The 14,131-nt window shown below is 37.3% G+C and overlaps 1 protein-coding gene across 7 annotated transcripts in view; it reads right to left on the bottom strand.

Annotated features, from left to right (window-relative positions):
* Positions 1-14,131, bottom strand: part of LOC102550446 (rho GTPase-activating protein 20-like) — a 110,919-nt gene that overhangs the window by 33,863 nt on the left and 62,925 nt on the right. For 3 of the 7 annotated variants that reach the window (XM_063282884.1, XM_039103664.2, XM_039103660.2), the window contains exon 6: positions 821-1,004. In XM_063282884.1, the coding sequence (XP_063138954.1) occupies positions 821-939 (119 nt within the window). In that variant the 5' untranslated portion in view covers positions 940-1,004. Of the gene's footprint in view, positions 1-820; positions 1,005-3,098; positions 3,287-4,196; positions 4,338-14,131 lie in introns of those variants that run through there. The other 4 variants (XM_039103662.2, XM_063282882.1, XM_063282883.1 and 1 more) reach the window with 3 other exon arrangements.

The following is a 14,131-nucleotide window of genomic DNA, read 5'->3' as shown; positions in this document are numbered from 1 at the left end:
AAATTTAAACCCTAAACTGAATAAACTATACTATTGATGTCTGTGCTCCAAACCACATAGGAACTAAGGCGAACATAAATTAAATTATTTCCTTGATAATGTAAATACCAGCTTCATAGATTCTAGAATAATATGAAGGCTATAATCATGGCCAGTGAAGATTATATGTGATGTGGTTCCAGAAAACACCACCATGCTTATAAGTTACAATGCAAACATGTATACGGCCTCATTTAATCACAGCAGTTTTCACTAGCATGTGAAGAATCACCAACCAGGAACTACTCGGTGCCTGCCGTTTCCCCTCATTAGTAGCTACTGTCAGTAGGGATAGGAGCTGCTTTTTGCCTCTTCATACTTATTTGGAATCTATGAGGTCAAGAGGCTTACATGTGTTGCCCCTTGTGTGCAACGCTCATAATCTGGGTCTTTCTCTTCTTGCTTCTATGTCTACTCCTGCTTCTTGTATTTGAATATTTTATTTTGAGAACATGTCTCACTGTATAGTCCACATATCCCAAAAAGTTTCAATACTCCTAAGTCAGTTTTAACAATGCTAAAATTACTAGCATGTGCTTGTACATCTCTTCTTACTGTGATTCAAATAGCAGGATAAATAATTCCTTTTTTAAATGCCTAAAAGTTTTTGTCAAACCAAATTTCAACCATAGTAGAGGAAAAAGAAGTTGTGATAATGAAGTAATGAAGTATAATCTTTTATTTTAAGCAAAATTTAAAAAATACTATTTAATTTTCGTACAGAAAAGGCTGATTCAAGTGTAATCTCTCATAGTAAGGAATGCTTGTTGCATATACTCACAGGTTAGTAGACACAACCAAAACATCATCAAATAAGGAGAGATATCTTTTTTTCCTTTTCCTGCCACTTGTGAGTTCCACAGGGCCTTGACAGAGCAAGGTTCGATGTATTTCCCCCATGTCTTCCTTCACAAGGGTTTCCACATAGAATAAAAACTAACCGTACTCCTGATACAGGTCTCCAACTAAAAGAACAAAAAGACAGTGGGTAAGTTATTAGACCAATGTTGATACTAAATTTTAAAGAGTTCATGATGTTAAAACACAGTAAATAAATCTGAAAGAGAAGCTCTGTGGAATAGCACAAAAACATTTATAATGCTAACAGTTAATATATGGTATATATGTATAAAATTAAATAATAAATACAAATGTGACATTACAAGATAATTGTAACTCTTAACATAAATTATATGCTAATGAAAAAGATAGTAAGAAATTAAAAAACTAATCAGACTTAATAATTTTACACTGCTTTTAATATATGTGAACAGCCTGGCTTTACCTGTATTGGCTTATATGTCTGCTTCCTTCAGAAATTTTTTTAATGTGATTGTCTCATCCCCACACTGTCTTGAATGGTGAAAACTTAGACATGAGCAGCTGCCATTTATTGTCTTCTGAAGATATAATTGTATTAATCTAAACAACTCAAGCCAAAGGCCTCTGCTTTCATGAACCTGAGGATCAGCTAAGCTTTCAAAAGTGTTATAATACATTAGATCACTGTCAAATCAGATTATATAAACAAATACTCCAGCACTCAAAAAATATTTGAGAATTGGTCTTGTCCAAATAAAGGTGTCATTTCCCTTCCTCTTCCTGTGTGTCCTTCAAGGATAACAACATGGATTCTGGGGAGTGAAAATACTTGTACACTCTAAAGTCTCCACCTAGACTCCTGTATCTCTCCAAACATCTCTATCATGTGTGCTATGTGAGCTATAGAACCCCTTCCCACCTTTAGGAATTTAAAGTTTCTCCTACTCAAGTTATCCTCATGTTTCACTCCTGATATTCTTCCTTCTCTGTTACCAAGCATTGACCATACCAAATCTTTTACCTTTTTCTCGCTACTCAGAACCTTCCAGCCTCCTCTGACCATGTTTCCTCTTATCCATATTGAAATTCTTCCCTGTAATAATGGAGTGACTAACATTCTGGTAGTTTCTGTACTGTGAAATGCTCATTCATTGGAATTTTTATGATATAAATTTTCTTTAAGGGACTATAATTCTGCCCAAAACCTGTTATATCTTTCTTTTTTTCTTTCCCCCTCCATTTTTATTAAATTGTGTATTTCTTATTTACATTTCAAATGATATTCCCTTTCCCAGTTTCCAGGCCAACATTGCCCTTACCCCTTCCCTTCCCCTTCTATATGGGTGTTCCCCTCCCCATCCAACCCCATTACTGCCCTCCCCCAAACACTTCCATTCACTGGGGGTCCTGCCTTGGCAGGAAAAGGGCTTCCCCTTCTATTGGTGCCCCTAGAGGTACCAAATATTTTACTTAGAAAGTATTTAGTAGGGGCTGGAGAGATTGCTCAGAGGTTAAGAGCACTGTCTGCTCTTCTTGAGGTCCTGAGTTCAATTCCCAGCAACCACATGGTGGCTCACAACCATCTATAATCAGGTCTGGTGCCCTCTTCTGGCCTGCAAGCATACATGCAGGCAGTAAGCTGTATGATGTATACATAATAAATAAATAAATGTTTAAAAAATTAAAAAAAAGAAATATTTAGTATCTCTGAGAATCAAAGCATCAAAGGGATACAGAAGTCAATCATTGTCATCACACACTTCAAGTAATAAAATAAAAATATGTTAAAAAATTATACAAACTCAAATTCCTGATAAGAGAAATTGAATTGTCTGGGGACTAGTTTCTATTAAATCTGATTTAGTGTTCAAATACTCAGAAATAGATGACAAAGAAAACAATGTGTGTTGGAAACTATAACAATTTGAAGAAATCAGAGAGTCATCACCAAAAAAATCTGATCACTTTTTTAAATTTTGAAACATAATAATCACTCAAAACTTGGGCATAATTTTTAAAAATATTTCTAGAAACCATTCTCCTGTATGATCAAAGCATATCACTCCTCACATAACACTGTTTCTAAAGAAGCCTGGTACTGATATTGCTACAATGACTAACTTTTTAAAAGAACACTGCTGAGTTGAGAGTTAGTTCATATTATATGGAGGACTCAAGAGAGAACACCTCCTGATTCTACTAGTCTATCATGAGAATCAAATTAGTTATAAAAATACCTTTTCAGCGAAGCCTGGGAGGGAGAACCTTTGAATAGACTTGAAATTTTATTTTGCCTTCCTACTCTTGAACACCAAACTGGTGACTGCAGTTAGCAGGAAAACCACTGAAGTCTGAGGGCCCTGTGGTAGTCAAGGTGAAGGTGTATTGTGATGTCATTACTCTAAGGCTCCTGACAACTCCCACAGTTACGCATGCATTGCCTTTCCTTATACCTAGTGCCTTTAAAAATTATATTTTTAATAATTATGGAACAGTAAGACTTTGTTGGGAATAACATAGTTTCACAACTATGCATAGGTATATGAGAATTACATTATATAGGTGAGAGATAGAATATAGAGATATTTGGATGCTAGGTCAACAGACAGATTGATAACTATGGTATGGCTCATTTCTTTAATCTGCTCATACAATTCTAATATTAAAACATTTTAAGTGAATTTTACTCTGCCAGGAACATGATACATCTTGGAAAGAATATGTAGAGCAACACGAGCTTTTACATAGAAAGCATTTAAGACAGAAGAGATTCAGTGAGTCAGGAGGAACAGCACCCAATAGCAGTTTCACACACTTCAAACAATAGGGTCAAGATATGTTAACAATACCAACTCAATTTCAGGATAAAAAGACAAAGTTAATGAAAATGTCTGGAAAAGAGTTCCTGTATAATCTGATTTAATCTTCAAATACTCAGAAATAGATTTCAAACCACACAATATGAGTTGGAAACTATAACAATTTAAGAAAAAAAGATAGTTAGACTAGGGGCCTATCAAAAATGAAGAAATTTTAAAAAAAATCTTGTAGCCATGAGGGTAAAAACAATTTGGTTGCGTATAAAATAAACCTCACTCATAACTCAGATTGTTTTTAAGATTACAAAAACTGTTCTCCTCTATGCTCAAAACATACCACTCCTCACACAATAATGTTTCTAAAGAAGACTGGCACTGAATATTGCTACAATAACTAAACTTTTCTAAAAACCACTGCTGAGTTGAGAGTTGGTTCACATTATATGGAGGACTCAAGAGAGAACACCTCCTGATTCCACTAGTCTATCATGAGAATCAAATTAGTTATAAAAATACCTTTTCAGTGGAGCCTGGAAGGGAGAACCTTTGAATAGACTTGAAATTTTATTTCGCCTTCCTACTCTTGAACACCAAACTGGTGACTGCAGTTAGCAGGAAAACCACGGAAGTCTGAGACCCGGTGTTGTCAAGGTGAAGGTGTACTGTGATGTCATCACTCTAAGGTTCCTGACAACTCCCACAGTTCCACATGCATTGCCTTTCCTTATACCTAGTGCCTTTAAAAATTATTTTTTAATTATAGCTGGACCATAAGTTTTTGGAAGGAATAAGACAGTATCACAACTATACATGTGTATATGAAAGTTATATTATATAGGTTTCAGATAGAATATAGAGAGAGATGGATGCTAGGTCAACAGACAGATTGATAGCTATTGTTTGGCTTGTTTCATTACTCTGCTCATACAATTTGGATATTAAAACATATTAAGTTAATATCACTCTGTCAAAAACATGATATAACATTCTATGAGTATTTAAAGAATAGCTTTTACTCAGAAAGCATGTAACACCCAAGAGATACAGAGTCACGAGGAACAGCGCCATTGGTTGTCACCAAATTCTTCAAAGAAAAATATCAAGATAGGTTCACAATAGCAATTCAATTTCATGATAAATAATGAAAGTAAATGCATATGTCAGGGAAGTAGTTCATGTATAATCTGAATTAATATTCTAATACTCAGAAATAGATTTCAAAGTACACAGCATGTGTTTGAAACTAGAAAAATTGAACAAAAAAGAGTGTTATAATTTTGTTACTTAAAAATATCTGACGAGTTGCCCAGAACTGAACTGAACTGACCCAAAAGTTCCCTGTACCCAAATACGGAGAGAACTAAACACACAGAATTTCAGACAATTCTGAGACTGCCACTTCTGCCCACCTCTCCCACATCCCTGTCCCAGGAGGAAACTGCATGTTGCCTCTGGTACAGGAATACAGAAGCAGTCAATTGCAGGAAACTGCTGGTCAGGCCTGCGCCTGGTTACACAGCTACCTGCATCCAAATCCCATGGTGGAGAGAGCTGGACTCTCACAAGTTCAGACACTCCTGAGAACTCAGAGGAGACTACTCTCTGCCCACATTCCCAATCCAAGAAGAAATTACCTAGTCTCATCTGTGCCCCCTGGGCACAGGGATCTAGGAGCAGTCAGGGGCAGGACCCTTCAGGTTTCTGACTGTGTTGAGAGCTGAAATCCAGTCACCAGGAGCACCTACACACCTGAGAGTAGAACTCTCTGTTCTGAGATCCAGCTTCATGAAAATAGGTCTAATGAGTGCTGATACACAGGCCTACATGAGGGTCAAGCTACTGTCAGAGATAGCAAGTCTAGGTAACACCAGAGACAACCTCCTGGGTAGAGGCAAGCGCAGTAAATGGAGTAACAAAATCCAAGACCACTTGGCATCATCAGAGCACAGTTCTCACACCAAAGCAAATGCTGGATATCCAAACACACCGGAAAAGCAAGATATGGGTTTAAAATTCACACTTTATGATGATGATGGAGGACTTTAAGAAGGACATAAATAACTCCCTTAAAGAAGTACAGGAGAGCACAGGTAAACAAGTAGAAGCTCTTAAATTTCCTTAAAGAATTACAGGAAAATACAACAAAACAGGTTAAGGAATTGTACAAAACTGTCCAGGATTTAAAATGAAACCAGAAACAATAAATAAAGCACAAAAGGAGACAACCCTGGAGATAGTAAACCTAGGGAAGAGATCAGAAGACATAGATGCAAGAATCAGCAACAGAATACAAGGGATAGAAGAGAGAATCTCAGGGGAGAAGATACCATAGAACACATTGACACAACAGTCAAAGATAATGTAAAATGCAAAAAGCTCCTAGCTGAAAACATCCAGGAAATTCAAGATACAATAAGAAGATCAAACCTAAGGATAGTAGGTATAGAAGAGAATGAAGACTCCCAACTTAAAGAGCCAGTAAATATCTTAAGCAAAATTATAGAAGAACACTTCCCAAGTTGAAGAAAGAGATGCCCATAAACATATAAGAAGCCAAAAGAACTCCAAATAGATTGGGCCAGAAAAGAAATTCCTCCCATCACATAATAGTCAGAACACCAAATGCACAAAACAAAGAATACTAAAAGCAGTAAAGGAAAAATGTCAAGTAACATATAGAAGCAGACCTATATGAATTATGCACACCAGAGACTATGAAGGCCAGAAGATCCTGGACAGGTGTCATACAGATCCTAAGAAAATGCACCCCAGAAAAAGTCTCAATTAACATAGATGGAGAAAACAAGATATTTCATGACAAAATCCAAATTTAAACAATATCTTTCTACAAATCCATTCCTACAAAGGACAATAGATGGAAATCTCCAACACAATAAGGGAAACTACACGCTAAAAAAGGGCAAAAATAAAAAAAGTAATATCTTTGCAATGAAACCAAAAGAAGAGAGATATACAAACATAATTCTACCTCTAACAATGAAATAACAGGAAACAACAATCACTATTCCTTGATATTTCTTAACATCAATGGACTCAATTTTTCAACAAAAGACATAGAATAACAGAGTGGATATGTAAAAAGGACCCAGCATTTTGCTGCACCCAGGAAACTCACCTCAGAGACAAAGTCAAAGACTACTTGAGAGTAAAAGGCTGGAAAAATCTTTCCAAGCAAATGGTACAAAGAAATAAGCTGGAATAGCCATTATAATATTGAATAAAATCGACTTTCAATCAAAAGTTATCAAAAAAGATAAGGAAGAACATTTCATATCCATCAAAGGAAAAATCCATCAAGATGAACTCTCAATCCTAAATATCCAAATGCAAGGGCAACGACATTCATATAAGAAACCTTACTAAAGCTCAAATCACACATTGCACCTCACACAATAATAGTAGGAGATTTCAACACTCCACTGTCATCAATGGACAGATCATAGAAACAAAAATTAAACAGAGACATATAGAAACTAACAGAAGTGATGAGCCAAATGAACTTAACAGACATTTGTAGAACATTTCCTCCTAAAACAAAAGGATACGCCTTCTTCTCAGCACTTCATGGTATTTCTCTGAAATTGACCATATAATCGATCACAAAACAGGTCTCAACAGATACAGGAAGATAGAAAAAAATCCCATTCATTCTATCAGATCACCAAGTACTAAGGTTGGTCTTTAATTATAAAAACAAACTATAGAAAGCCCACATACACATGAAAGTTGAACAACGCTGTTCTCAATGATAACCTTGGTCAAGGAAGAAATAAAGAAAGAAATTAAAGACTTCTTAGAATTTAATGAAAATCAAGGCACAACATATGGGACACAAACTTATGGGACACAATGAAAGCAGTGCTAAGAGACAAAGTCATAGGTGTGAGTGCCTGCAAAAATAAACATTAGAAAGCATACATCGGCAGATTGACAGCACACCTAAAACCTCTAAAACAAAAAGTAGCAAATACCCCAGGAGGAGTAGAAGGCAGGAAATAATCAAACTCAGGGCTAATATCATCCAAGTAGAAACAAAGAAGACTATACAAAGAATCAACAGAATCAAAAGCTGGTTCTTTGAGAAAATCAACAAGATAGATAAACCCTTAGCCAGACTAAATACAGGGCACAGAGAGTGTTGCCAAATTAACAAAATCAGAAATGAAAAGGGAGACTTCACAACAGAATCTGAGGAAATTAAAAAAAAATCATCAGATCCTACTACAGAAGACTATATTCAACAAAACTTGAAAATCTGGAGGAAATGGCCAATTTTCTAGACAGATACCAGTTACCAACGTTAAATCAGGATCAGATAAATCATCCAAACAACCCCATGACTCCTAAAGAAATAGAAGCAGGTATTAAAAGTCTCCCAACCAAAAAGAGCTCAGGACCAGATGGGTTTAGTGTAGAATTCTATCAGACCTTCCTAGAAGACCTCATACAAAACTGTCCAAACTATTCCACAAAATAGAAACAGAGGGAGCACTACCAAACTCTCTTCTATACCTAAATCACACAAAGACCAACCATAGAAAGAGAACTTCAGACAAATTTCCCTTATGAATATCTATGTAAAACTTATCAATAAAATTCTCATAAACTGTATCCAAGAACACATTAAAATGTTCATCTATCATGATCAAGTAGGCTTTTTCCCAGGGATGCAGGGATGGTTCAATATACAGAAATCCATCAACATAATCCACTATATAAACAAATTCAAAGGACAAAAAACACACGATCATTTCATTAGACTTTGAGAAAGCATTTGACAAAACTCAACACCCTTTCATGATAAAAGTCTTGGAAAAATCAGGAACTCAAGGCCCATACTTAAACATACTAAAAAGCAATACACAGCAAACCAGTAGCTAACATTAAACTAAATGGAGAGAAACTTTAAGCAATCCCACTAAAATCAGGGATTAGAAAAGGCTGCCCACTTTCTCCCTACTTTTTCAATATAGGGCTTGAGTCCTAGCCAGATCAGTCAGAGAAGGAAAGGAGATCAAAGGGATACAAATAGGAAAGGAAGAAGTCAAAATATCACTATTTGCAGATAATATGATAGTATGCTTAAGTGACACCAAAAGTTCCACCAGAGAACTAATAAGCCTGATAAACAACTTCAGCAGAGTGTTGGGGTATAAAAATAACTCAAATAAATCAGTAGCCTTCCTGAACTACAGGCTGAGAAAGAAATTAGGGAAATGTCACATTCACAATAGTTCCAAATAATATAAAATATCTCGGTGTGACTTTAACAAAGCAAGTGAAAGATCTGTATGATAAGAACTTCAAGTCTCTGAAGAAAGAAATGGAAGATCTCAGAAGATGGAAAGACCTCCCATGCTCATTAATTGACAGGATTAATATAGTAAAAATGGCCATTTTACCAAAAGCAAGCTACAGATTCAATGCAATCCCCATCAAAATTCCAACTCAATTCTTTATAGAGATAGAAAGAGCAATTTGCAAATTCATTTGGAATAATGAAAAACCCAGGATAGCGAAAACTATACTCAAGAAATCAACCCATTTTTATTGCCCTGTACAAAGCTTAAGTCCAAGTGGATCAAGGACCTCCACGTAAAACCTGATACACTCAAACTAATAGAAGAAAAAGTGTGGAAGAATCTCGTTCACATGGTTACTGGGAATATTTCCTGAACAAAACACCAATGGCTTATTCTCTAAGATCAAGAATCAACAAATGGGACCTTAAAAAACTGCAAAGCTTCTTTAAGGCAAAGGACACAGTCATTAGGGCAAAATGGCAACCAACAAATTGGGAAAAGATCTTTAACAACCTTACTTCTGATAGAGAGGTAGTATCTAAAAAATAGAAAGAACTGAAGAAGTTAGACTTCAGAGAGACAAATAACCCTATTAAAAATGGTGTACAGAGCTAAACAACGTACTCTTGGTTGAGGAATATGTAATGGCTGAGCAGTACCTAAAGAAATGCTCAACATCCTTAGTCATCAGGGCAATGCAAATCAAAACAATCGTGAGATTCCACCTCACACCAGTCAGAATGGGTAAGATAAAAAAACTCAGGTGACAACAGGTGCTCATGAGGATGTGGAGAAAGAGGAACACTCCTCCATTGTTGGTAGGATTACAGACTGGTACAACCACTCTGTAAATCAGTCTGGAGGTTCCTCAGAAAATTGGACATTGAACTGCCTGAGGATCCAGCTATACCTCTCTTGGGCATATACCCAAAAGGTGCCCCAACATATAAAAAAGACACGTGCTTCACTATGTTCATAGCAACCTTATTTATAATAGCCAGAAGCTGGGAAGAACCTAGATGTCCTTCAACAGAGGAATGGATGCAGAAGATGTGATACATCTATGTAATGGAGTACTACTCAGCTAACCAAAACCGTGACTACATGAAATACATAGGCAAATGGATTGAACTAGAAAATACCATCCTGAGTGAGGTAACCCAATCATAGAAAAACATACATGGTATGCACTCACTGATACGTGGATATTAGCCCTAATGCTCGGATTACCCAAGATACAATCCACATGAAGCTCAAGAAGAAGGATGACCAAAGTGCGAATACTTCACTCCTTAAAAGGTGGAACAAAAATATTCATAGGAGGGGATATGGAAGCAAAGCTTTTACATAGAAAGCATTTAAGACACAAGAGATACAGAGAATCAGGAGGAATGGAAGCCAATAGTTGTCATTACATTCTTCCACAATAATGTAAAGATATTTTCCAATATTATACCAACTTAGTTTATGATATTAAAATTAAATGTAAATTTACATGTTTGTAAAGTTTTTCCTTTCTATCTGAACGAACATTAAAATATTGAAAACTTTTAAAAAATCACAATATACATATTTAAAACAACAATTTGCTGAAAACCAAAGAGTTCATAGATTTAAGGTTGAAATCTGCCCATTTTATAAAAAATGTTTGTGTTCATAGTTGGCTATAGTATTTCAGTCAGTTAGTGGTGTTTGTAATTTTTCAGAACTTTTCTCTGTATTTAAATATAACTCTACTTAATCCCTTAGTACAAATGCTTAACTAAAAGATTTAGAAAAAAATTTAGCCTTTAAACATTATTTCTCTATCAGCAATTATAAATTTGAATGTAATTCACTTTGCAATGCTGACAGAATCAGTTTGATCCTCTTGAACAATGTGAAGTAAAATGAGGATATTTACTTCACAGTAAGTCATGCAAGCTCGGGAAATATAAACAAGTTGGTCAGAACACAGTTCAAGAATGGAGTTGTGTGAGAATTCCGAATGCTTGTAAAACAGCGAAGGACCCTAGTTCTTACTGAAGTGTAAGAGCTTTTAAGAGGCTTGGCCTGGTAGAAAGTAGGTAGGTTATGGAGTTCCTGTGAAGGACCCTAAGGGCTTTCGCCAGCTTTATACTCACTACTTCAGGTTAAGATTAGGCCTAGTACCAGCTTGGGTCATGGCTAGTCCATGTTCCATTCTCCACCCACAGTTCTTGGGAGGAGCAGGTACTCTCTTGAAAAACTGCAGAATGTATTGAATGATAGTCACCTGACCCTCTGATACCAGACAGAGTTCGAATGCATGTCATATACTTGCTAGCCAATAGATTCACAGGTCAATATGCTTAGCCAGTAAGTTTAAACTGTCACCTTGTTGATGTAACCTGTACCCCTAAAAAATATAAAAACCATTCGAGGTTTCCTTCTAGTCACTCACCATGAGGGGCTGATTGAAGGTTAACCCCAACTCGCTGGAAAATAAACCCCTTGAGTTTGCATCAAACTCCGTTTTCCTGTCTCACTGGGGGCAGGGGGTGTCTCCTGGTAATTAAGACTCACTTTGAGCCTTACAACACCTCCAAGAATATAAGATGTGAATCTTGTAGCCTCAGTTTCTTTAAACACAGAATTGTTTTTGGAATGTGTTTTTGTGCTCCACCCAGGGATAGTGGCTAGATGTGAATTTACTTCAGTTGTTGTTGTTATCATGCCTCTATGGAAATACATGTTTTTGCAATGTGTAGCTTGTCCATTCAATTAGCATTGACCTCTGTATTAGACACGTTCTGGATGTGTCTCTCAGGAGAGATCTATATCCGGTCCCTTTAAACATGCATTTTTTTAGCTTCATCAATCTTATCTAGTTTTGGTGGCTGTATATAAATGGGCCACATGTGGGGCAGGCTCTGAATGGCTGTTCCTTGAGTTGCTGCTCTAAACTTTGCTTCCATATCTCCTCCTATGGATATTTTCCCCCCCTTTTTTTTTTTTATTAACTTGAGTATTTCTTATATACATTTCAAGTGTTATTCCCTTTCCCGGTTTCCGGACAAACATCACCCTCCCCCCTCCCCTTCCTTATGGGTGTTCCCCTCCCAAACCTCCCCCCATTGCCACCCTCCCCGCATAGTCTAGTTCACTGGGGGTTCAGTCTTAGCAGGACCCAGGGCTTCCCCTTCCACTGGTGCTCTTACTAGGATATTCATTGCTACCTATGGGGACAGAGTCCAGGGTCAGTCCATGTATAGTCTTTAGGTAGTGGCTTAGTCCCTGGAAGCTCTGGTTGCTTGACATTGTTGTACTTTTGGGGTCTCGAGCACCTTCAAGCTCTTCCAGTTCTTTCTCTGATTCCTTCAACGGGGGACCTATTCTCAGTTCAGTGGTTTGCTGCTGGCATTCGCCTCTGTATTTGCTGTATTCTGGCTGTGTCTCTCAGGAGCGATCTACATCCGGCTCCTGTCGGTCTGCACTTCTTTGCTTCATCCATCTTGTCTAATTGGGTGGCTGTATATGTATGGGCCACCTGTGGGGCAGGCTCTGAATGGGTGTTCCTTCAGTCTCTGTTTTAATCTTTGCCTCTCCCTTCCCTGCCAAGGGTATTCTTTTTCCTCATTTAAAGAAGGAGTGAAGCATTCACATTTTGATCATCCGTCTTGAGTTTCCTTTGTTCTAGGGATCTAGGGTAATTCAAGCATTTGGGCTAATAGCCACTTATCAATGAGTGCATACCATGTATGTCTTTCTGTGAGTGGGTTAGCTCACTCAGGATGATATTTTCCAGTTCCAACCATTTGCCTACGAATTTCATAAACTCGTTGTTTTTGATAGCTGAGTAATATTCCATTGTGTAGATGTACCACATTTTCTGTATCCATTCCTCTGTTGAAGGGCATCTGGGTTCTTTCCAGTTTCTGGCTATTATAAATAAGGCTGCGATGAACATAGTGGAGCACGTGTCTCTTTTATATGTTGAGGCATCTTTTGGGTATATGCCCAAGAGAGGTATAGCTGGATCCTCAGGCAGTTCAATGTCCAATTTTCTGAGGAACCTCCAAACTGATTTCCAGAATGGTTTTACCAGTCTGCAATCCCACCAACAATGGAGGAGTGTTCCTCTTTCTCCACATCCTCGCCAGCATCTGCTGTCACCTGAGTTTTTGATCTTAGCCATTCTCACTGGTATGAGGTGAAATCTCAGGGTTGTTTTGATTTGCATTTCCCTTATGACTAAAGGTGTTGAACATTTCTTTAGGTGTTTCTCAGCCATTCGGCATTCCTCAGCTGTGAATTCTTTGTTTTAAGAAGGAGTGGGAACATCTTCTTGAGCTTCCTGTGGTCTGTGGATTTTATCTTGGGCAATTCGAGCATTTGGGCTAATATTCAATTATCAATGAGTGCATACCAAGTGTGTTTTTCTGTGATTGAGTTTCCTCACTCAGGATGATATTTTCTAGTTCATTCCATTTGTCTATGAATTTCATGAAGTCATTGTTTTTGATAGCTGAGTAGTACTCCATTGTGTAGATGTACCACATTTTTTAATCCATTCCTTGGTTGAAGGGCATCCGGGTTCTTTGCAACTTCTGGCTATTATAAATAAGGCTGCTATGAACATAGTGGAGCATGTGTTTTTGTTTTATGTTGGAGCATCTTTTGGGTGTATGACCAGGAGAGATATAGCTGGGTCCTCAGGTAGTAGAATGACCATTTTTCTGAGGAACCTGCAGATTGATTTCCAGAGTGGTTGTACCAGTTTACAATCCCACCAACAATGGAGAAGTGTTACTCTTTCTCCACATCCTCACCAGCATCTGCTGTCACCTGAGTTTTTTTTATCTTAGCCATTCTGGCTGATGTGAGTTGGAATCTCAGGGTTGTTTTGATTTGCATTTCCCTGATGACTAAGCATGTTGAACATTTCTTTAGGTGCTTTTTGGACATTGGTTAATCCTCAGCTGAGAAAGTTTTGGTTAGCTCTGTACCCCATTTAATAATAGGGTTATTTTTCTCTCTGGAGTCTAACTTCTTGAGTTCTTTGTATATTAGCCCTCTATAAGATGTAGGATTGGTAAAGATCTTTTCCCAATCTGTTGGTTGCCATTTTGTCCTAATGACAGTATTTTGCCTTACAGAAGCTTTGCA

Source organism: Rattus norvegicus, chromosome 2 (genome assembly GCF_036323735.1).
Source record: "Rattus norvegicus strain BN/NHsdMcwi chromosome 2, GRCr8, whole genome shotgun sequence".
NCBI lineage: Eukaryota > Metazoa > Chordata > Mammalia > Rodentia > Muridae > Rattus > Rattus norvegicus.
The sequence above is the reverse complement of the archived record's forward strand: the minus strand, read 5'-3'. Positions and strand labels throughout refer to the sequence as shown.